The following is a 23,324-nucleotide window of genomic DNA, read 5'->3' as shown; positions in this document are numbered from 1 at the left end:
CATCCCACAACTTCACATCCAGCCCTAAAGCCAGGCTCTGCTCCCCCCCAAAAGTAACCCGAAATCTCCCAAAACCCAGCGAGGAACAGCTGCCACATTCAGTGGGGATTGGGCTAGGGTGGCACTCGGTGACATAATGTGTCTTTGCCCTCTGTAATCTTTCACCCTTTCCACCATCCAGGCACACAAGAGCCGATTCAATTCTTAATCTTGGTGTAACAAAACCACCTCGTGGTTTGTGTGTTTGAGTTGATCTAAATTGGGATGGCAGGGGCTCTCGAATCCGACAGCTTTAGGCTATTTTAGGTGGTGAAAATCTGCCACTGGCACTATGGGAGGCATTAATAAGCAACAAGCTAATTATGTAAAATGCACACTGTCCACTTGTTAAGATCTTCTTAAAGTTTCATAATCTAATCAGAATTTGCTATGTATAACACTTGGCTTGTTGTCCTCCCCCCTGCCTTTTTAATGCCACTTTGTGGGCTGGCTGGGTGATCAATACAGGAAGGAAATGCTTTCCCTAATACTGGTTGGTGGAGTGTGCCCCAGGTGCTGCTTTAATGCACAGAGGATTTGCCTTTCAATCACTGAGCACAAACATTGCTTTGAAGTGGATCAGAAAATCAGATTGGGTTGGGTTGGGTTGGAAGGGACTTTTAAATTCCACCCCCTGCCATGGGCAGGGACACCTCCTGCTGTCCCAGGTTGCTCCAAGCCTCATCCAGCCTGGCCTTGGACACTTCCAGGTGTGTGGTGCCTTACAGGGAAGAATTTCTTCCTTATATCTAGTCAAAATATCTCCTCTTTTAGTTTAAAACTCTTTCTGCTTATCCTATCACTGTATTAGAAAAGAAAATGGCTCTCCCTCTTTTCCCCATTTTTTATGGATGCTGTTCAGTCCACAGAAGAAAACTGTGGCTTTCCCTGGCCTGGGGTATTTTGGTTAATGGGGCTCTTTGTTCAGACAGATTTATGTAGTATTAAAAAAAAAACCTAACAGGGATGTGCTGAACTCAGCAAGGATCCTGAGGGTGTTCACCTGAAGTGTTGGCCAGGGTAGGTCTGGCTGAGGTCCTTGCCAGGTCACATTGGAAAGGGAGCTGGGGTCTGTCAAAAACATCAATATTGATCTGTTTGCCCCCTCTGATTAACCCCAGTCCCAGCATCTGCTTCCCTTCCCCAAAACTGGGCCTGGATGCAGCCCTTGGAGGAAGGAGGTGAAGGACCATCAGGAGGCTGAGGGCAGATGTTCACCCTGTTTGCTCTTTCCCTTTTCCCCTTGCTGGGACAGGTTGGGGTGTGGGGGAGCAGAGCTTTGGGATCTGGGGGAGCCCCGGGGCAAGAGCAGTGCTTGTGAGGGGGGGACCCTCAAGAGCACTCCCCTCAAGAGCAGGGGGATGGTGGGGAAGGAAGGACCACACAGTGCCCCTGAGTCTGGAGCAGAACTTGGATTGTGGTGGTGGGGACTTCTGGGAACCTGTTCCAGGATGGAGCAGCAAGAACAGATGTCCTTACCTGAGCTTGAAACCTTGGCTATGAGGTTCGGCTGTCTGTCTCTGCTCCCACGCACGCTTAGGATGGTTCTTTGCACGCTTAGGATGGTTCTCTGGGCCTCAAAAGATGAGTCTGGACTCTGGGTTTTTTCAGTCTTCAGAATTGTTTATTGTTTCTTACCTACAAAGTCCCTTCTCTGCCCGACCTGGATCTGACCAGCAGGGCAGCCAAAGGCACTCTGACCACCCCCAAGGCGGGCACATCTTTTATAACAAAAACTCCGGATATCAGATTTACCTTTTATCCCCAATACCTGTCACCCTCGTCACCAGGTGCACCCTCACCCCAGACCAATCCCCAAGTGCCAACCTCACACAGAAGATGGACGACAAGAAGAAGAAAGAAGAGTCTGGTGACCTGCCCTGATTGCTCCATCTTGTCTCCACAACCCCCCTGTACCCAAACCCCAAAATCTGGGATTTACCCTATAATTGTGTCTTCCCTTCACCATTCACACCCCAGTGATTCCCACAGGTTCCATCTCCTCATACACAGGTGGCACATCCCTGGATGGATCAAAACCATCCACCAAGTGCTTTTGGCAACATTCCAAGGCTCCCGAGCCCCCCAAGGGTTCTCTGGGTAGCTCTGGACATCAGGAGTGATGTGCTGAGCTCCCACACTTGGCCAGGGCTGCTTGGTTTAGCTGAGGTTTGACCATTGAAGGCCTGTTTGAGGCTGGTGAAGCCTCAGGAGTGCAAGGCTCCTCCAGGAGGTCATTCACAAGGCACCTCTGGTCATGGGATGAGTTTCCTGAGAGAGCCTTTGAGAGGCTTCCTGTTGAGTTGTGTAAGGAGTCAACCTCTGTGCCCTCAAGGGGTTCCCACAACCGGTGTTGGGGCTCAGGATGAGGATGAACTTCCATCACCCCAAAGCCTCTGGTGCATCCTGCTCTGTGCAGTGCCCTGAATGTTTGTTTTTTCACCTGTTTAGTTTTGAAACCTGCCACGAGGATAATGTGACATTAGAGTGGAAAAGCTATCGGGGCTGTGCAGGGGAGGAATTGCAGACCCGTAAACTGCTCCCAAAATAGCTGAGATGATGTGTCAAACCGCCCAACCATCCCAATCCTCCATGAGCTGACCTCCCAGGGATATCTAATAGGGGCTGGTAACGTTGGGAGGGGAGGGGGAGCTGACACCCTCCTCCCTGAATCCACATGCTTGTTTCTAGAAGTTGTCCTTTATCCAGAAGTTGACCAAGAGCCAGTCTCTGCTTCCAGCTGGGACCTCCAGGTCCTGGATGTAAAACTAGGGCTGGGGAAGGAGGAAGAAGCTCATTCTCCAGTTATTTTTCTGTCCAAATGAACTCAACAAGCTCTTTGCACTCGCTGTGCTTCCCTCAAAGGTTTAATTTCATTTGTGCTGTCTGGAGGGTGAACTTGATTTTCTCTTTAGCTGCAGTGCTGCTGGAGCCTGTGTGTGTGCACAGGGATATCTCCAGGCAGCCAGGGAAGCTGCAGCCTTGGCTCCAAGGAGTTTCTTGCCTGGCTGCCAGGCTCTGTGGTCTGGGCAAGGGCAGCTGTGTGGCAGTTCCCAGCCAGGAACAGACCGGGCAGTGTTGGGGATGGACAGATGGGATAAGGCAGGGACAGAGCCTGCTGCTGCAGAGCCAGGCTGCCTTCACCCCCCAAAGCGGACAAAAGGGCTGGCTGAGGTGTGAGGGAGACAAGCAGGAATTCAGTGGGAAGTCAGATGCATTCCCTGGCAGGGGGAGACTGACACTGACACATGGCCACGGGAGCTGTGCCCGCAGCCCGGCATGCCCGTGGGTGGGAGCCCTGATGGGCACCTGGGAGCCTGGCCTGGGATTGCTCCCAACCCCATCCACCCTGGCCTGGGATTGCTCCCAACCCCATCCACCCTGGCCTGGGATTGCTCCCAGCCCCATCCACCCTGGCCTGGGATTGCTCCCAACCCCATCCACCCTGGCCTGGGATTGCTCCCAACCCCATCCAGCCTGGCCTGGGATTGCTCCCAGCCCCGTCCACCCTGGCCTGGGATTGCTCCCAACCCCATCCAGCCTGGCCTTGGACACTTCCAGGGATTCATGGGCAGCCACAGCTTCTCTGGACAACCTGTTTTTCACCAAATGAGAATGTTTTTGTAGCACCTCATCCAAAAGGCCTGATCCCTGCACTGCCCTGAGCAGAGCTCTCCCTGTGGAGCTTCCAGCCCTGTCTGGATCTGCAGGATTTGGTCAGGCCTTGTGTCAGGAGCCTGAGCTGGGGAGAGCCAGAAGGATGGGCAGGAGGTGTTTTGGGAGCTGGAATTACCCTTTTGAAGGAATGTCCTTGCCCTCTGGGTGGTGCTTTCTGATTCCTTCTTGGTAAACCTGCTGGAATAAATAAAGAGCAGCATCAGTGCAAGAAGCACAGGGAACAAACATTTATGGGGCTTTTGGGCCTCTTTGTTTAGATTTCAAATGCCAAATATCATTTATTCTCTGCAACTCTTCCCAGATAAGGGAAGCTGGTGAGAAAGAGCATGAACTTGGATTTTCTTTGCTTGGAGCAGAAAATCAAAGCTATTTCTGCTATTTGTGCAGGTTTATAGATGGGATTTTGGCTTCTAGGAATTTGGGATTTGGGGTAGGAGCAGATGGGTTTCCATGGGGCTCAAGTTTGGCACAAGAAACTCAGGGCACTGAGCCCCTGGGCCTTGCACAGCTGAACCGCTGACCTCCTTTGGTCTTCTGGCTTTAAAATCTTGTGAAAACTCTTTGGCTGTGTTCTGTCACGTGATCCATGACATTTGTGGTCCTTTCCTGGTCCTGAATCCCACCAAAAACTGCTCAAAAGCAAGGCAGGGTGATGATGCATATCTTCTATAAGTGCCATCTAGAAATGTCCTTTGTTTTCTGTGTCATTTTAGGCCCAATTTTAGATTAAAAATCATGGAATATCCTGAGTTGGAAGGGACCTGCAGGGATTGAGTTCAACTCCTGCACAGGACACCTCAACAATCTCACCCTGTGCCTGAGAGCATGAATTTCTCTAACCCTCTGCCAGGGATGGAGCTGAGATCCTGGGATGAAAGGATATTCAGCAGTGTAAAAAAAGCCCAAAACCCACAAACTATTCCCCCCTCCTGCCAAAAAACCCAAACAAAAGCCCCAATACTTTAAAAATCTGTCCCTTTTTGGGCTTTTGATTTTTTTTTTCCTCCCCTCTAGACCACATGGAGTTAATGTGTTAAAACAAACCTTTTATTTTCTCTCCTGGGTTAATTCTTCATCTTCCATTGCACTTTTCCTGCTTCTCTGCATCAAAACTCCCAACTCCTCCTTGCCTATGCTGCAGCAGGCTCCAGGCCAAAAGAAATGATGTTAGGCTAAGAAATTGAAATAAATAAATAAAAAAAAATTAAATAAAAAAAATTAAATAAAAATAAATTAAATAAAAATAAATTAAATAAAAACAAGCAGTGGCTGGACAAGGAGCAGGGGTTTGGCCTGGGGGTCCAGGAGCTGTCCAGCCGAGGAGGGGATGGTGTGGGGGGATAATTCCTGGCTGCCAGGGGCACAGCTAATGCCTCTTAAATCAGCACTGAAAGCCCCTGTTGCCGCCTGGCCCGCGCATTCCACTGGCACCGCTGGGCTGAAAATCCTCTGTAAATCTCCCTGATTGCTGTTTCATTCTTGAGAGGATGAAGGGGAGAGGAAACAACCTCTCCCTCCCCGCCCTCCTTCTCTGCTCCTGCTTGTCCGTGGGCAGAGTGGGTCGTTCCAGGAACTGCTCTTGGGGCTGAGGTGTTTACCCAAAATCAAATTGTCTGGGCTGGAACCCTCCTGAATGAGGTTTGAGAGGGGAAAGAGGAGAAATTCTTCAGCCTTGTGGTACAGGTGCACCACCAACAACCCAAAATTGATTCTTTCCTCTGCTGAGTTTGCTCCCCCTCGGTGGGGCAGGGAAAGCAAATCCTTCCTTCAGTGAGTTGTAATTCATCACCTGTGCAGGCCTCCTGCTTTGCAGGGCAGGGGAACGCTGCAGCAGCTTGGAGGAGTTCCTTGTGGGGCTCCAGAAGAGCTGCTCCTCACGGCACCTCCATCCCATAAAGTCCTCTGCAGGAATGGGAACATCTCCAGCCCTCCACGGCTGAACTGAGTCACATCTTCCCTGCTCATCCATTTTTTTCCTTTACATGTCACATCCCAAACTTTTTGGTAATTTGTCCAGGGGAAGGTGAGGAAATTGGATGGAAGTTTATTTACACATGCAGCACCCATCCTGTATCTGGGAGAAAACAATCCATGTTTTGTCCCATTCCCAGAGAAATCCCTTCTGAACTGATTCTAAAACCTGCTGCTGGTTGGAGTTCCCCAGTGCAGGCCTGGGGGAATTCCTCTGTGTTCAGCAACCTGGAGAAACCTCCCAACTCCCATGTGAGCTTCATCTCCATCTAAACTGGGAAACTCTGGGGTAGCATCCAGAAAGAGCTGTGGGGTCAGAGTGGTTGCTGAGTGCTGGAGGCACTCAGGAAAGCTCTGCTGGAAAGGGCCAAGCTGGAGGTTTGCACCTTTGGTTTGGTTTGTCCAGAAGCAGATGTTGTTTTCCCTTTTTTTTTTGCTGGATGCTGGAATAACTCTGGGTAGGAGCCAAGGTTGTAGATCCTTCCATGTCCGTGTGTCCATCCTGAGATGGCTCAGGATGCCACTGTATGGATGTATCCAGGCATGGTTGAAGAGAGCTTGAATGATTGAAACCTACAGGAATCTGCACCTTTTTTTTCTCTAAAAGAAACCCCCAAAATCTGTTTGAGCAGATTCCAGAAGGAGACTGGTGCTTCCTTCCCTGGTAAGTGGGATCTGCTGGCTTGGAAGTTCCCCTGTGCTGCTGTTTTTATCCTCTCTCCTCCTCCTTCCCGTTGCTCAGAAGCTGATCCAAGGACCTTGGAGGATTTCCCTTTGTCCTAAAATCCCAGAATCTTCCACCAGAAAAACCCATCAAGCACCTGCTCTCCTTTGGAGCCGGGCTGTGGGGTTTGGCTGCTTCCCACCTGCATGCTGTGAGCTTGGAAGGCCCTCTCACCCCTACTTGGTGTTTTTGGGAGTGTGTAAGGTTGTAGTAAGCCCTGAGAGGAAGCCCTGAGGGAGCTGGGGGTGCTCAGCCTGGAGAAAAGGAGACTCAGGGGTGCCCCCATCCCTCTGACAGCTCCTGAAAGGTGCCTGTGCTCAGCTGGGGCTGGGCTCTGTCTGCAGCAGCACTGACACACCCAGAGCTCACAGCCTCCAGCTGCACCCAGGGAAATACAGGCTGGAGAGCAGGGAAAAGTTTTTTCCAGAAAGAGTGATAAAGTTCTGGAATGGCTGCCCAGGGAGGTGGTGGAGTCCCCATCCCTGGGTGTGTCTGACAAAGCCTGGATGTGGCACTGGGTGCCAGGGCTGAGTTGAGCTGTTGGGGCTGGGTTGGACTGGATGGTCTGGAAGGTCTCTTCCAACCTGGTCATTCTGGGAATTATGGGAATTCTCTGTGTGTTGTAACCTCTGTGTTGGGGGCTGTAACTCCTCTAGAAGCTGCAGCTGAGATTTGGGCACTGCTGACTGAGGAGGAAGTGACATTTGAGAGGTTGTCACCTAAAGAAAGCTCTGGCCAGGCTATTGAGAGGAAGATAAGGATCAAAACAGCCACTGGGGCATAATTGTGGTGGGAATTGCTGAGCTCTTTGCTGGAGTTTCCAATTGCTTTGTTTGTGGTCTCCCACAGCCAGGCCCCATTGTGTGGGGACAATGACAGGGAGAGGTGAGCCCAGGGCAGAGCTGGTTGGGAATGGACCTGAAGGAAGAGACCTGGCAGGGCCACCAGGGATGGTGGGACTTGCAAAGATGGGTTTTAGCAAAGCTGGGTTTGGTTCCTAGCAGGGGTTCAGCTCTGTCTTGTAAAGGCCTGGGTGGTTTGGGTTCCCTCAGGCTGGGAAAAACACTTTTCCTCCTGTCACCTTCCTTGACCCTCACAGTGTCACAGCATCCTGCCAGGGGATCTCTGGGAAAGTTACACCGGGAAAGGGGTGAGGTGGAAGTGGAGAATTCCCACAGAACAACCTTTGTGAGCGCTTGCTGAGATTTCGTTTTGGAAGCCTGAAGTTTGGAGAATCCACAGCCTTATTTTTATGTAATATAAGGAGATCTGGGATATTTTTCAGTTCATGTGGGCACTTAAAACTGTAAACATTTAAAAACCAAACAAGACAGTGCAGAATGAGGTGGTTGAGCCTTCCATGTCCAGCTCTTCTTCCAAATATCAAATCTTCATCACTCACCCTGAAATACAGATTTTTGTTCTTGGACTTTTGGGTTTTATACTCAAATATTCAATATTCTCTGGGAGGAGGAGTGTGATAAATCAATTTAGGAAATATTCACGGAGTGGGAATGTGATGATGGGGGGAGAGAGAGAGCAACTGGAGATTACTGGGTGCAAAATAAAATAATATAGGCCTGATGTCCAGCAGAACTCAGACTCCTTGAGCTGTGCAATCATTACTTTAGGTGTTGAGGTGAAGACTCGTGGTCAAGTTGTCAATTTTCCAGAAGTTTTTTTAATTATTAAAGGAAAAGTGGCGGAAAGAGAAGGAAAAGGGCTGAAAGTGTGGCAATTCCACAGGAAAAAATCAATGTGGAAAGTGGAACTAGAATTAATCAACTAGTCATTGTACAGATGGACCAAAGAGAAATTTCCTAACAGAGGAGGAAGTGGGATAGGAATAGAGAATTTCAGCAGCCCTGACATTCCAGATGGGAGCAGCAGAGGAGACGGCTCACCTTGGATCCCAGCTCCAGTGGCACTTGCAGAGAAAAGTCTGGAGCACCTCAAAACTGAGGGTGCCCTCACAGATCTGTGTGGGTGCCTTAAATCTGCCTCATCCTGCTCAAATCCCCACCAGGAAAGTCCCCACTTCAGCGAGGGAAAATCCAGGGGCACTGATGGAAGTGTGAGCTGATGAGGCCATAAAAACTCTTGACCCCTGCGATGAGTGGGAAGCAGGATCTGTCTTGAATGGCCTCTTGGAAGGGCAATAATTCCATGATGTCACTGATAAAACTTGGCCTGTGTAGTGGCCAGGGCTCTGCTCGGGATCTCTCCCAAATCCTTGGGTGATTGAACTCCAGGAAACAAAAAAAAAAAATGTAATTATCACTGTTGGAGATGAAGTTCACGACTGAGGAAGTGACAGCAGTAGAGTGTGTGCAAACCAGATGGGTCCTGCTAATTACATCAATTAATGATAAACCTTCTGATTTCCTGGCTTCAGGCTGGTGGAACTGGAATGGGAATGGCACAAATGATGCTGCAAAGGCTCCTCTCAGCGTGGTGGGTGTGGCACAGGGCAGCCAGGTCCTTCCTGAGGTTTGGATGTTGCACTCGGAGCAGAAATTGGGCAAGGTTAAAACCACAGAATATCCTGAGCTGGAAGGGACCCATGAGATGCAAAATTCTGAAGCTGAAGTTGAAAATCCTGAAATCTGTGAGCAATCTCTTGACTCTGGAGGTTGATGTTGCTCTCAGAGTTAACTTCCAGAGGATGGAGCTTCCTGGGTTGTGGCAATGAGCTGTTTGCTCTCTCTCCAGGTTCCTGGTGGACACACACACAACCCTTTGGAATCTTGGAATCTGGCTTAAAACAGTTGGGCTTAGAACAGCTGGTTCTTAGCTTAGAACCTGCTAAGTTTGGCTTAGATGGGCTTGGCTTTAAGACCATCCAGTTTCAACCTTTTTCCACTTAGAGGTGTCCACTCCATCTCCCCCTCAGCCCCTTCTTGGAGCAAAATAACACAACCACAGGGTCCTGGCTGGCAGTTCCGTCGTAACAACTGTGGCTGAGGTGTGTAAAAAACAAAAACACACACACACAGAGCCCCTGAACCATTTCCTTGGCAAGAACAGCTTGGCCTTTGTGAGGAGCTGAGAAAGCGTCCGACTGACACCGTTGCCTTACAGGACCTCGCTCAGCTGAGGTTGCATAAAAGGGCTTTGTGGGATTAGAAGGGCTCCATGCAGCAGCGTGTCAGGTGGGGCAGCTCTCCCTGGCTCTGCCTGGGCTTTGTTATTGATGCCACGCTCTGGAAAGTGCCACCTCACCCCTGTCCCCAGGGCCTCTGGAATGTGCGTGCGGAGCCGAGGGCCCCCGGAGGGAAAACGTGTCTGTGGGTCTGGGTGTGTGGTTCTGCTCTTCACCTGGCAGAGTTTCTACATCCTGGTGAGGGAAAATCCCTTTTCCCCCTCAATTCACTCCTTGGCTTGTCCCAGAGATGTTCTGAGCAGTAAGGCAGTGATGGGTGGATCTCTGTTCACTGTGGTGTTACCCAGGTTGTTCTTCCACCAGCTGTGGGAGAGTTGTGGCTCTGTCAAGCACCATGGATCCCATTTCCTGCCACCTGCTGCTCCTTGGATCTTTGTTTTGTTGACTTTTATTGGAGATACATATTGCTATCAGCCAGTTTTGGAAGGCTGATCTGTGGGAAACTGGACTTTGAAGTATCCCAAAGCCAAGTTTCTACTCTTCACCTGGCAGAGTTTCTATATCCTGGGAGGGAAAACCCCTTTTCCCCCTCAATTCACTCCTTGGCTTGTCCCAGAGATGTTCTGAGCAGTAAGGCAGTGATGGGTGGATCTCTGTTCACTGTGGTGTTACCCAGGTTGTTCTTCCACCAGCTGTGGGAGAGTTGTGGCTCTGTCAAGCACCATGGATCCCATTTCCTGCCTTCTCCTGGTCCCTGGATCTTTGTTTTGTGTGTGTTTAGGTGACTTTTGTTGGAGACACACCCCATTGCTATCAGCCAGTTTTGGAAGGCTGATCTGTGGGAAACTGGACTTTGAATATCCCAAAGCCAAGCACCTGAGGGGGAAGGGTGGGAAGAGGGTGAAGATCACCAATTGCTCTGCAGAAATCTTGGCTGTAGGATCAGTTCCCATCTCCCTCCTCACTCCAAGAGCCATCTGCTACAGCATCCTTGGAGCTTTTTCCCAGACCATTTAGGTGAACAATCCCTGCTCAGCTGAAAGAAAAATGGGGAGAGGGAGCTTAGGAAGTGCTTGGATGCCTCCCTCCCTCTCTCCCTCTCCTTTGCCAGCTGAGGGACTCTGGTGGCGGCCGTGAAAGTTTGCAGGAATGAATCTTTGGAGTACCAGGAGAGCCAGGAATGAACCTCCTGGAGATTTTCTTACAGATTTTTGCTCCAGTGAAGCTCAGACTGAGGCACCTCTCTCCTGAATGAGCCTCCTGGGAGCTTTGGCTGAGTTTTGGGAGGCACCAGGGCTGGGTGATGTCCCCCTCTCCTTGGGGAGCAGCTGGGACAGACCAGAAATTAAAGGGTTAAAATACGCTTCAAACAGACCTTGCTGTTTGACCTTTCAGAATTTTTTTAAAATTATTATTATTTTGGGGGGAGCAAAACTCGAGGGGAGGTATTTTTCCATGTTTCCCACAAATCCCTGTGTGCTTTTATCACCGCAGGGTTTTTCTGGAGATACCAATTCCTTTGAGTGCAACTGAAGGAGAACATTTGCCTGCCCATCTCTGCTCTAAAAACCCCACCTCAGCCATTTTTGCTCCCTCCCTGAGATATCTGATATCAAATCACCTCATCAGTGCCTCAGTAATGGCTGGATCTGCCCTGGCTGTGCCTGGCTGGGACTCAGGGCAGGGTTTTATGCCCATTGTGCACCAAGGGTTTGGGAGTTAAAGCATCCTGAGTCCCTGTGCTGCTGGCAGGATTAATCATCCCATTAATTAGAGAGAAACACTCATTAAAACCAGCAAATCACTGCTCCTGTCTTGGGTTTTAGTGGTTGAAATGGCTTTTGAGGTATTAAAGAGTTTTTTTCCTAGCCCTGCGACTGAAGAAGAACTCGAGATGGTTTGGGTTTTAAGGTTGTTTATTTTTTTTTATCTATTACATTTTTTTTCTGACTCGCTGAGGTTTGTTGGGTAGGTCAGGTTGTGGCACACTGTCTGTCTTTGGGGTGGTGTTGGTTTTTTATACTAAGAACTACGTGTACTTTATTTACAATAATTTTTTAATACTTTTCACTTATGTCAGACAGTCTGTCTCTAATTTAGAAGTGTCACTGTCACAGCAGGAGATGGAGGACAAGAATAATAATAATAATAAGGACAGAACATGCTTAGATCTTTCTATCTTGCTCTTTGAACTTTTATTCTAAATCTTTAAAATTCTACTTTTTTCACTTTGTGACAAATTCACTATCATTTACTCAAGCTCTTGTGGCTTGTAAATCTTCACACAGAGTTGGCAGTTTTCTCTGTGGGCTAAAATCCAAGGCACAGGTGGTTTTGACTCTGTGCCAAGGTCTCTGAGCCCCCTGCCAGGGTCTGGAGTCCTCCAGGGCAGCCAGAGGGATGTCCTGGGTTCCCACACTCCTGCAGGACAGGTGGGGCTTTGAGGGTTTTCCAGCATCTCAGCATCTCATTCCCATCCTCCCACTTTTCCCAGTGCCATTAATTAGAGAGAAATACTCATTAAAACCAGCCAATCACTGCTCCTGCAGGACAGGTGGGGCTTTAAGGGGTTTCCAGCATCTCAGCAAAGGGGGGTGAGGGTGCTCCCCTCCCATTGCCACCACCCCATTTTGCCCAGTGCTCCCTCAGCACTGGAGATGTCCAAGCCCCCCAGCCTTCCCCAGACTGCAACACTCCAGCGTGTTCCCAGCCCTGGATTTCCAGGTTTTCCAGCCACTCTTCCTTTCTGGCTGTGGACTGTGTCTGCAGGTGCTGTGTGAGCCCGGGGGGTGACTCCCAGTGACGGTGGGGGCTGGCACCTGGCCGGAGCAGGGCACAGCCAGCACAGTGGGGCACAGCAGCCTGGCCAGCAAAGCTCTCCTGAGCCCAGCAGATGTTCCTGCAGCCTCTCTGCTCCTGGGGACCGTGCCAGCCTGGTCCTTTGCCAGCAGCTGCCACTTGACACCGGGAACAGTCCGCTGGCATCTTTTGTTGCCCACCGTAGAGTCAAGGACCTTGTGCTGGGGAAGGCAGGGCAGGGAGGGGACAAAGGGACATGAATTTCTTTGGGTTATGGCTTTCTTTAGGTTTTGAGCTTGTTCTGTCTTGTGAAAGCTTTTGGCAGCATCTCCAGGAAAGTGTGTCCTGCTCTCCAGCCTCGGGCTGTGGCTCGCTGGGTTTTCTGTCAGGATCTCTTCTGCTGAGGGCAGGGTGGCTTTCTGTGCCTTCTCAGGGTGTCTCTTGGGCTCTGATGGGACAGATCATCCTCTGTCCCTCCCCCAGCTGGGTTCTGGCTCTGCTTGGTGTGCTAAAATGCTTTTCTTGTTTATGCCCAGGACAGTGACAGTGGTGCTCGTGTATTTCTGCCAGTTGCCCAAGTTCATGCACCTGAAATGATTTCTTTCCACTTTCAGTTTTAAACACAGTCCTGTGGTGGAGGTGGCCAAGTGTTTACGCCCAAACAAGCTCTGTGAGAGCTGGTAGGGAGCATAAATCCAAATATTTCCTCTTCCCTTTTTCCTGCTGCCACCTTGCACACACACTGTGTGGAGCCTCTCTGTAAAATCAAGTCCACAGGGATGCTGAGCCAGGAGATCCCGATCCCACCAGTGACCCCATTTCTATCACAGGCTGTATTTCATGGAATCCCAGAATGGTTTGGGTTGGAAGGACAGTAAAAACCATCTAGATCCAAGCTCCTGCCCTGGGTGGGGATGCCACTCACTAGATCAGTTTCCAGTGTCCAGCCTGGCCTTGGACACTTCCAGGGATGGTGCAACCACAGCCTCTCTAAGCAACCTGTGCCAAAGGCTCACCACCCTCACAGGAGAGAACTTCTGAGCTGGGGGTGCTCAGCCTGGAGAAAAGGAGACTCAGGGGTGCCCCCATCCCTCTGACAGCTCCTGAAAGGTGCCTGTGCTCAGCTGGGGCTGGGCTCTGTCTGCAGCAGCACTGACACACCCAGAGCTCACAGCCTCCAGCTGCACCCAGGGAAATACAGGCTGGAGAGCAGGGAAAAGTTTTTCCCAGGAAGGTGATAAAGTTCTGGAATGGCTGCCCAGGGAGGTGGTGGAGTCCCCATCCCTGGGTGTGTTTGACAAAGCCTGGATGTGGCACTGGGTGCCAGGGCTGAGTTGAGCTGTTGGGGCTGGGTTGGACTCAATGACCTTGAAGGTCTCTTCCAACCTGGTCATTCTGGGAATTCTGTGATTCCATGAAGGGAAGGGGAAATGGCAGGGCAGAAGCACTGGCCAGAGCACACAGGTCTCCTCCACCTGCCCAGCCAAGGCTGCAGCAGGAATGTCCCCAGCCCAGAAGGTCTCTCTTAACCCATCTCTGCTTTGCTGTCTCTGCCAGCCTTGTGATTCTATGAATCCCTGCAGTAATTTCTTGTTTCCCTGCCCTCACCTTGGTGTCCCTGTGTTTCTCGGCAGGCTGACGGGGAACGAACCCCTGACCATCCTCCCTCTGACCTCAGAAATGGAGGAGGCGGCCGCCAAGGCCCACTACAAGGTGTGTGACCGCCTGAAGCTGGAGAAGAAGCAGCGGCGGATGTGCCGGCGCGACCCCGGCGTGGCCGAGACGCTGATGGAGGCCATCAGCATGAGCGCCCTGGAGTGCCAGTACCAGTTCCGCTTCGAGCGCTGGAACTGCACCCTGGAGGGACCGCTACCGCGCCAGCCTCCTCAAGAGAGGTGGGTCTGGGGGCTTCGGGGGGTCCTCAGGGGAGGGGAGGCTGGGGGGTCCTCAAGAGAAATTAGTCTGGGGGCTTCAGGGGGCTCCTCAAGGGAGGGGAGGCTGGGGGGTCCTCAGAGAAATTAGTCTGGGGCTTCAGGGGGCTCCTCAAGGGAGGGGAGGCTGGGGGGCTCCTCAAGGAAGTGAGTCTGGAGGCTTCAGGGGGCTCCTCAAGGGAGGTGGGTCTGGGGGCTCCTCAAGAGGGGAGTCTGGGGAGTGCTAAGAGAGGTGAGTCTGGGGGGTCCTCAAGGGAGGTGAGTCTGGGGTGTGGGGGTCTCCTCAAGCAAGGGGAGTCTGGGGGGCTTCAGGGGGCTCCTCAGGGAGGTGGGTCTGGGGTTCGGGGGGTCCTCAAGAGAGGGGAGGCTGGAGGCTCCTCAAGAGAGGTGGGTCTGGGGCTTCAGGGGGCTCCTCAAGAGAGGTGAGTCTGGGGGCTTCGGGGGGTCTCTCAGGGGAGGGGAGTCTGGGGCTTGGGGGTCCTCAAGAGAAATTAGTCTGGGGGCTTCGGGGGCTCCTCAGGGGAGGGGAGGCTGGGGGGCTCCTCAAGAGAGGTGGGTCTGGGGGCTTCAGGGGGCTCCTCAAAGGGAGGTGGGTCTGGGGGCTCCTCAAGAGAGGTGAGTCTGGGGGGTGCTAAAGAGAGGTGAGTCTGGGGGTCCTCAAGGGAGGTGAGTCTGGGATGTGGGGGTCTCCTCAAGCGAGGGGAGTCTGGGGGGCTTCAGGGGGCTCCTCAAGGGAGGTGGGTCTGGGGGTTTCGGGGGGTCCTCAAGAGAGGGGAGGCTGGGAGGCTCCTCAAGAGAGGTGGGTCTGGGGGTCTGGGGCTCCTCAAGAGAAGGGAGTCTGGGGGGCTGGGGGGGTCCTCAAGGGAGGTGAGTCTGGGGGGACTCAAGGGAGGTTGGTCTGGGGGGTCTTGGGGTGTCTCTTCAAGAGGGGTGAGTCTGGGGGGGCTTCCTCAGGGGAGGTGAGTCTGGGGGGGGTTCCTCAGGGGAGGTGAGTTTAGGGGGTCTCAAGGGAGGTGAGTTTAGGGGGTCTCAGGGGAGGTGAGTTTAGGGGGTCTCAGGGGGCTTCTCAAGGGAGGTGAGTATGGGGGGTCAAAACAGGTGAGTCTGGGGGGGTCTTGGGGGTCCCTGCACTCATCTCCTGCCCTAATGGTCGGTCTGGGCCATCCTTTGCTGGGGGTGCTTCCCCCGAGGTGCACCGAGAGCTCTGTGCAAGGCCTGAGCTCATCCCTGGCAGGGCAGGGCAGGGCAGGGCAGGCAGAGAATGTGCTAATGGGGGTAATTTATGGGCTTGCCCTGCCTGCTTCCCCCTGCTGGCCCTGGCTGCTCTCCTTGGAGGCTCCAGGTGTCTGTGCAGGTCTCTGCAGCCAGGAGTTACATTTTCTGCCCGTTTCTGCTGGAAGCTGAGCTGCTGCTGCTGCAGGAGAGGGTTGGGAAACTCTCAGAGCTGTCCCCTCCTTCTTTATTTTTTCTCCTGTTCATTTCTCCTATTGATTTCTCCTATTTATTATGCCAGTCTCTCATAATAAGTTGAAATAAGTTGAGAAAATGCTTTAAAAAGGCTTTTTTTAAGGAAATAAGGCAAACCAGAGTGTTCTGTGCTGTCCTGTTCGAGGGGGCAAGGGGAGCCCTGTCACAGCACAGGGCAAAACCTGCAGATGGCTGTGTGCTGTTACTGCCATGGGTGTGAGCAGTGGGTAATTCCCACACCTCTTCCCAGCAGCTCAGGTGGAGATGGCCAGGAGTCAGGAGTACTGGAGGAGAAGGTGATATTTTTAGTGCTTTTCTTTGTACCACCACCTATAATTCAGTTTCTTCCACCCTCCCAGTAAAATCCAGATCTTATTTCCAGGCTGCAGCACCATTTTACAGACAGCTTTTGAGGGTCTCCGGGGCTTTAGTGACTTCCAGAAAGTCCCACACTCAGCAATGGGCCTGGCCCTGGAAAAGCCAGGGTGTGAAGGCTTTAAAGATAAGAGCAGAGGTTTGCAGGGCTAATTAGTGAGGAGGAGTAATTCAGAAGCACCGGGGCTTAACTAATGCACTGTCACTGACTGGTGGAAACAAGGAAAGTCCTTATGAAACCCAAGAGGTCCGGCCAGAGCTGCAAGACATTTAAAAATATCCCTGCATGCCAGAGGAGTCCCTGGATTAGTGGTGCCTTGGGGAAGCCAAGCACTTTCTCATGCTGACACCTGGAGGCCACAGCTCGTTCCTTCAGACCTGCCTGTCCCCTGGGCAGCCCAGCCGAGGGGCACTGCGGGGCAGCCCGGAGTTAAAACCCCGCAGAGACCCCCCCACCGCAGCCCTTGTCAGGTCCTGGGTGATAAACGAGAGCTCTGAGGGCTGCAGGGCTCTGCTGCTGTCTCATTCTGCCGTGCTTTATGTCCCTGCAGCATCTCTGCCCTGCCCCGGCGCTGTAAATCCTTCAGGTGGTGTTCCTGAGCAGGAACACCGTGCTCTGTAAATCTTCCTCCTCCTCCTCCTCCTCTGCAGGAGCTGCTGGTTCCTGGCTCAGCATTGCAGCGAGTGGTACCCCAGGGCAAAGGCTGGCTTGTGTCACCCACCAGGACACAGCTTTCCAAATCCATCGCTGAGGGCTTCTTTCTCCTCCTCCTCCATGGAGAAAGGAAAAAAGGGGGGGGGAACCCACTTTTTTCCACTGAAAAACCCCACTTTTTTCACTGAAAACCCCCACTTTTTTCACTGAAAACCCCCACTTTTTTCACTTAAAACCCCACTTTTTTCACTTAAAACCCCCACTTTTTTCTCTTAAAACCCCCACTTTTTTACACTTTGGTCGCCAGACCAGCCCTGGCTGCTGGTTTGCAGCTTGGGCTGATGCAGCCCCGTTTCTTAAAATAACAGGGGATTGTTTGAGGGACTCGTTATCCTCTTTGGATACTCGTGCACAATTTTGGAAATGGCTGAAACTGGATAGCCAGGCCCGGCAGACTGTCAATGCACCGGGGCTTAGAATGCCTGCATTGATTTAAAGCTCATTATCTTGTTACAAAATATCTTGGTGCAATCAAATAGTGCGTGGTGGAGATGGCTTTAAAACCTGGCCAGAGCCAAATGTCACATGGAGCTCGTTGGGAGCTGTGAGATGATCCCCGTGCTGATGGGCGCAGGGAATTTGGGAAGCTCTCAGTGGTGGAGAAGGGGAGGAGAGGAGACAAAGCTGGTGCAAAGGGAGAGAAGCTGGCAGATGAGCTGCTCCTGCTGGCTTTCTGTCAGCTCTGGAATGCCTCGTGGTCGCACGGCGCTGACTTTCTGCAGGGATTCCACACCCGCTCCGGATTCAGCAGGGCGGAGAGCTGGGCTGCCCAGTTCATCAGTGCAGGCTGGTGGCTGGGAGCTGAGTGTGCAAGGCCAGCTTGGATGTGGGCTTTGGAACCATCCAGCATAGTGGGAGGTGTCCCTGCCCAGGACAGGATGGATCTCAGGGTCCCTTCCAACCCAAACCATGCCATGATTGCAGGCTCAGACCTCCAGGGCAGGGTTTGCACACCCCATCCCAGTGAGGATTCTGTGTTTGGCACTGGGGCCTCTTCATTCTGTGTGGCTGTGGCAAGAATTCCCCAATCCAGGAGCACAGCTGTCTTTGGTAGTAGCATCCCTCTGGCAGGCATGTGGGCAGTCTGACCTGGGGTGTCACCTAGAAAAATAAAGGATTTTAGTGAAAAAACAACGTTTACAAAGGATGAGAGATGCCTAGAAGTCATTTTCTACCCAGAGGAGTCATCTGGGTACCCCTGAGTTCTTGTTGTGTGAATTAAGAATTCTCTCACCACCTCCAGTGGAGTATTTGCAGTACTGAAGGTGTTTCCAGGCTGTCAGAGGACATGGTCTGACTTCAGGGAGAAAACAATTTGTTATTTTAACTCTCACCACTCTTCGCAGTGTCCTCAGGGAGTGTAGAGTTGAACCTTTTTTATTTCAATGTTGTTCCTAGTGAGGAAGAGGTTCCTGTTCTCCTTTTCCAGGTGAGCAGTAGAATGATTGGGTAATTCCTACCACAATCTGGGAGGAAGTAGAACCTCAGAACCCTTGGGAGGACCAAGCCTCAGTCTCCTGGGGTGGATTTCATCAGTCTTCCTGCTCCTGGGAGTGTTTTGGGAAGGCAGACTCTGGGAATGGCCACATGAGTTTGCTTGGACTGTCCTGAACCTCCCAAGGAACAGTTCCAAAAATGACCTGGCAGTGTCTCTGCATGTCCTTGGTTGACACACCAGCTCGCAGATATATCCACTACTGTCACCATCCACTTGTGTTATTTTTGAGTGGGGGATTTCTTGAGTCCCATCCAAAGCTGTTCTGGAATTGCATCTCAAATATGCAGTCGTTTACAGCTTCCCTAGCTGGGGAATGGGCGGCTATAAATACTGCCATGTTTGCTTTTTATTTCTGGCTTTTATAATTTGGATTGGGGCCGTGGGTCCCTCTGGGTGTCGTGTGCCTGTTGGGGGTGTGGATGCTGTCACATCCCTGCAGGTGAGTGTGGGGCTGCAAAGGAAGGCTGTGCATGGGAGGTTTGAGGTGTAAAATGGGTTTTTCTTGAGTGAGGAGCTGTGTTGGGTGACACATCTCCTGCTTGCCAGCCCTCAGGTGTCATCTGCCAACAATTCTGGAGCAGGATCCAGTGGTTTGATTCAGGAGGAGAGGGAAGAGTGAGGAGGATGGGAAGCCTGTGCTGGGTTCCTGCAGTTTGGTGTCCCCTTGGTAGCAGCAGTGGTACCTCCATGTCCCGTCCAACACTTCATGGAGTCAAAGCTTTGGCTTTGAGGGGACCTTAAAGCTCATCCAGTTCCACCCCCTGCCATGGGGAGGGACACATTCCAATGGACCAAGTTGCTCCAAGCCCTGCCCAGCCTGGTCTTGGACACTTCCAGGGATGGGGCAACTCTTGCTCAACTCTTTCCATTTTCAGGCAGAGACTGAGTGACACAGAGTGACAGCCACCGAGCTGGCCAGATTCCACGTGCATTCCTGAATCCTAGCTTGTGCCACCTCTGTCCATCATTCCTTGCCCTCCCCCGTGCCCTCTTCACCATCAGTGATGCACGTAGAGCTTGCCATGCTCTGAGGGTGTCAGGAGGGCACGGCCCAGGCTTTTCCCAGAGGTGCCCAGCAGTGCCACAGGAGGAACAGGCAGGAACTGGTGCCCAGGGAATTCTACCTGAACTTGAGGAAGAACTTCTTTCCACTGATCACTGGTGTGGAGTCTCCCTCACTGGGGATATTCCAAAGCAGTCTGGGTGTAATCCTGAGCCTGTCACCGACATGTTTTATGAAAAATCCTTTCCTCAGGATTTTTCCCCTCTTGGGAAGCTGAGAGGCCTCAAGAACAAACTGTAAACAATTCTTATCTGCTGCTGTGGGATGCAACAGGGCAAATCTCTGATTGGCCCCGTCAAGCCGTTTCCAATTAAGAGCCAATGACAGTTCACCTGTCCAGCCGGTCTCAGTCTGGGAGAAGACCTGTGTTTATTGATTCTATTCTTAGCTTAGCATGGTAGTGAAATCATTTTCTCTATTCTTTTAGTATAGTTTTAATATATTATATATCATATAATAATAAATCAAACCTTCTGATACATGGAGTCAACTTTGTCGTCTTTTCCCTCATCCTGGGACCCCTGTGAACGAGGTGACATGAGCCCTGTGCTGTGGGATGGCCCTGCTGGAGCAGGGAGGTGCCACCAGATGCCCCACTGTGGTCCCTGCCAACCTTACCCCTCCGTTACTCCGTGACGCAACTCCGCTCTTCTCCCGATAGCTTTTACCTCCATTTCCTGTGCTTTGTTCCTCTCTTTAAGCTGCAATTAGAGCCTGTCCCTGCTGTCCCTGCAGGTTTCAAGGAGACAGCCTTCCTGTACGCCATCTCCTCGGCGGGGCTGACCCACGCCATGGCCAAGGCGTGCAGCGCGGGGCGCATGGAGCGCTGCACCTGCGACGAGGCCCCCGACCTGGAGAACAGGGAGGCCTGGCAGTGGGGAGGCTGCGGGGACAACCTCAAGTACAGCAACAAGTTCGTCAAGGAGTTCCTGGGCAGGAAGCCCAACAAGGACCTGCGAGCCAGGGTGGACTTCCACAACAACCTGGTGGGCATGAAGGTGCGTTGGAGGCGCCGCGGGGTGGTGGTGGTGGTGGGGGTCAGGTTTTGGGGGGAATAATGCTGTTCTTGGGTGTGGAATAGGAGTGGTGGATGTGAAGTGGATGGAAGGCTCCCTTCCAGAGGGGAGTTGTGGGATTATTCCCTGTTTTTTACTGTGCAAAACAGTCAGGGAAAGACCAGGGGAAAGAAATGGGACTGGCCAGGTTTAGGAAATACAAGGTGAAGACAAAGATTCTGGTTTCCCACAGGGAGGAGAGTGTTTCACACCACAAAGGGGTGGAAAAGCTTACATGAGGTAGGACACAGAGGAAGGATTTTATGCTGCCACAACAGGTCCTTGAGGGACATTTCTCTTGCAGCAGTTCAGTAGGGCATGGACAGTGTAGCATCTCCTTGGCCAGGTTTCTTTAAAACTGACTGGAGAAACAGCTGGCAGGGAACCAGGGTGGAGAGATTAATTTCTGGCTGAGCTCAGACCTAACAGTCCCTTCAGGTTTGTCTTCTGGCAGGAACCTTCTGAGTCACGTAGAGCACAGAAACCTCCCATGTTACCTAGAGCAGGAGACAGTGCTTGGTTGTAGAGTCTCTTTTTTCTTTTCCCATCTTTATCCTCTCTTCCTGCTCTTTACACCTCCTCTGAGGCTGCCTAGGGGCCTCCCTGCAGGACTGACAGAATTCAGGAAGCATTTGGACGATGCTCTAGGGCACATGGTGTGATCTTTGGGTTTGTCCCGTGCAGGGCCAGGATTTGGACTCGATGATCCCTGTGGGTCCCTTCCAGCTCAGCATTTTCCGTGACAGATGTAAAGGACAAAGTGTCTGCAAGTGCTGGGTCATCCCAGCAAGGGGAAAAGGAAGAGGCTTTCCACCTTCTCCCAAATTATGCTTGGCTGTACCTAGCCTAGAGTTGCTCCAACATGAAAATCCCTCAGATTGGCCAGCACAGGTGCTCAGGATCAGTGTTTCATTGCACCAACCTCCAAGGGGGACATACTGCAAGGCCAGAAATAGCCCTCCAGCCTTGTTATTGTCTGTGTGATTGGATGCAGGCTTGGGGCTGGGATGGGGGACCTGGGTCTCCAGTTTCCCAGGCAAATGCAGCCCAGCCAGTTGTGCATTCTAGGAATGGCCACCCCAGCTCAGTTGTTGCTGTGTCTATGTATGAAATGTCATTCCTTGCGACGGAATTGGGGCATCGGGGAATGCCACCAGCCAGGGCTGGCCAGCAAAGTGTCTCCCCCTCTCCCCACTACCAGATGCTCCTAGACAGAGCTGAGATCAGGATTAGAAATATCCTGGATTTAGCGGGTGTCTGGTTTTGGCTGACAGCTTTCCTGCTCTGGATTAAAGGGCTCAGTGTCTCTGAACTCCTGTGGCAGCTCTTTGACCTGTCAAACAGGCTTTGCAGGAGCATGGAACTCGTCTCAACCCTGGTGTTGGCTGCTCTGTCCCATCTTTTGGAGTTGAGTGTGTAGCAGATGGGATGGCAGTGGAGAAGGTGGCCCATGGTGGATGTTTCCATGCTGGGTGTTTCTGTGAGATGTCCTGGCTCTCCTCTCATTCCAGAGTCACACAATACAGTCTCATCAAAACCTCCAAGGATGTGACTTTGGCTGGCACTGGCAAGTCCTTGTAGGGATATCCACCAACAGTGGCAGGGCTAAAAACCTCCCAGATGGGTTTGGCCCAACTCCCAGTGTTCCCAATCCCAGGAGCTGCAGTCAGGATGTCCATATGGCTGAGGCCACTCTTGGATTTAGGATTTGTGTCCTTAATTATCATCTGTGCTCTGCACTGCATGACTCTGAGCTAGATGAACCCCAAGGATGAGCGGGAGAGGTTGAACCTTCCCTTCTGTGTCCTGATCCTTGTGAGTTAGCTCCCAGGGGAAGATGCAGGGCTCTCCAACATCCTCTGCCTCCACTTCCCTTGGCACAGTGGGACTGTGGCCACTGGCAGTGGTTTCACAGTGTGGTATCTGCAGCTGAACAGCTGAGTAACAGTTGTGACGGTTGTCCAGACACCGAGAGCCCTCCTGGCAACCCAAGTCCCAGACCTCTGCTGCAGGTCAGTGATCCACTGTTCCTATTTTCGTCCACGTGTCTGTCGAGTTGGGATTGCTGTGTGACAGCTCTCCTTTGCCTGTTTGCAGCAGCAGTTGGAACGATTTCTCTGTTTGTGCTGCTGGATGTAATAATTCAGGGGGCCATGGTGTGGTTGAAAGCCAAGCCAGGCAGCCCACCAAGCTCACAGCTCCACCATGGAGCCAGGCAGGGAAGGAGGGAATGCTGAGGAGGAAGCTTTCAGGAGGGTGGTGGTAGAAGATCAGGAGAACACATCTGTAGGATTGGGATATGTGGCCCTAAACCCCTGGCACAGTTTGGTGTCACTAAGATGGTGATGAGAGATGAGGACCCAGGCTGGCTTTGTGACTGCAAAGTCAAAACTTGCAGTGCTTGCTTCAGATTCCAGAATACTGAAACCAATTTGACCCTCTTGATGTGGTGGATGGATCCAGACCTTTGGCACTGCTTGCTCTCAGGAGTGGATTAATACCAGGTTGATCTCTGTTCTTCCTCCTGTTCCCACTGCAAGTGCAGGGATGAGAGGATGGAGGCTGAGAGCTCTACTGCATCCTTTGCTGAGTTTGTGGATATTTTCCTTGAGGAAGGTAGTGACTAAAAGATGACTCTCAGCACGTTTTCTGTGTCTTCAAAGCTGCTCACCAACCAACTCCTGCCATAAAGACTTTGCCACTAGCAAGTAGGGTTTGCTCACCCAGTGACTGCAGCAGCCTGAAACCACTTTGGACTCACCTAGCGTGGTTATTGGAACAACAACTCATCTGGATTTGATGTGGGGTGGATCAGAGGCAGTATAGGGGTGCAGACAGCCTTCATTTCTGCCATTTTGGAGCTGAGCAGTTTGGAGTTCTTGCAGAGTGTGGATGTGTGTGTTCGC

The 23,324-nt window shown here is 51.9% G+C and overlaps 1 protein-coding gene across 1 annotated transcript in view; it reads left to right on the top strand.

Annotated features, from left to right (window-relative positions):
• WNT9A (Wnt family member 9A) overlaps nt 1–23,324 on the top strand; it is a 65,304-nt gene that overhangs the window by 28,107 nt on the left and 13,873 nt on the right. Inside the window, 3 exon segments of the mRNA XM_050970864.1 lie at nt 13,949–14,180; nt 14,182–14,209; nt 20,099–20,361. Of these exon segments, the coding sequence (XP_050826821.1) occupies nt 13,949–14,180; nt 14,182–14,209; nt 20,099–20,361 (523 nt within the window).

Source organism: Serinus canaria, chromosome 2 (genome assembly GCF_022539315.1).
Source record: "Serinus canaria isolate serCan28SL12 chromosome 2, serCan2020, whole genome shotgun sequence".
NCBI lineage: Eukaryota > Metazoa > Chordata > Aves > Passeriformes > Fringillidae > Serinus > Serinus canaria.
Note: the sequence above shows the minus strand (reverse complement) of the source record. Positions and strands in the feature narration are given on the sequence as shown.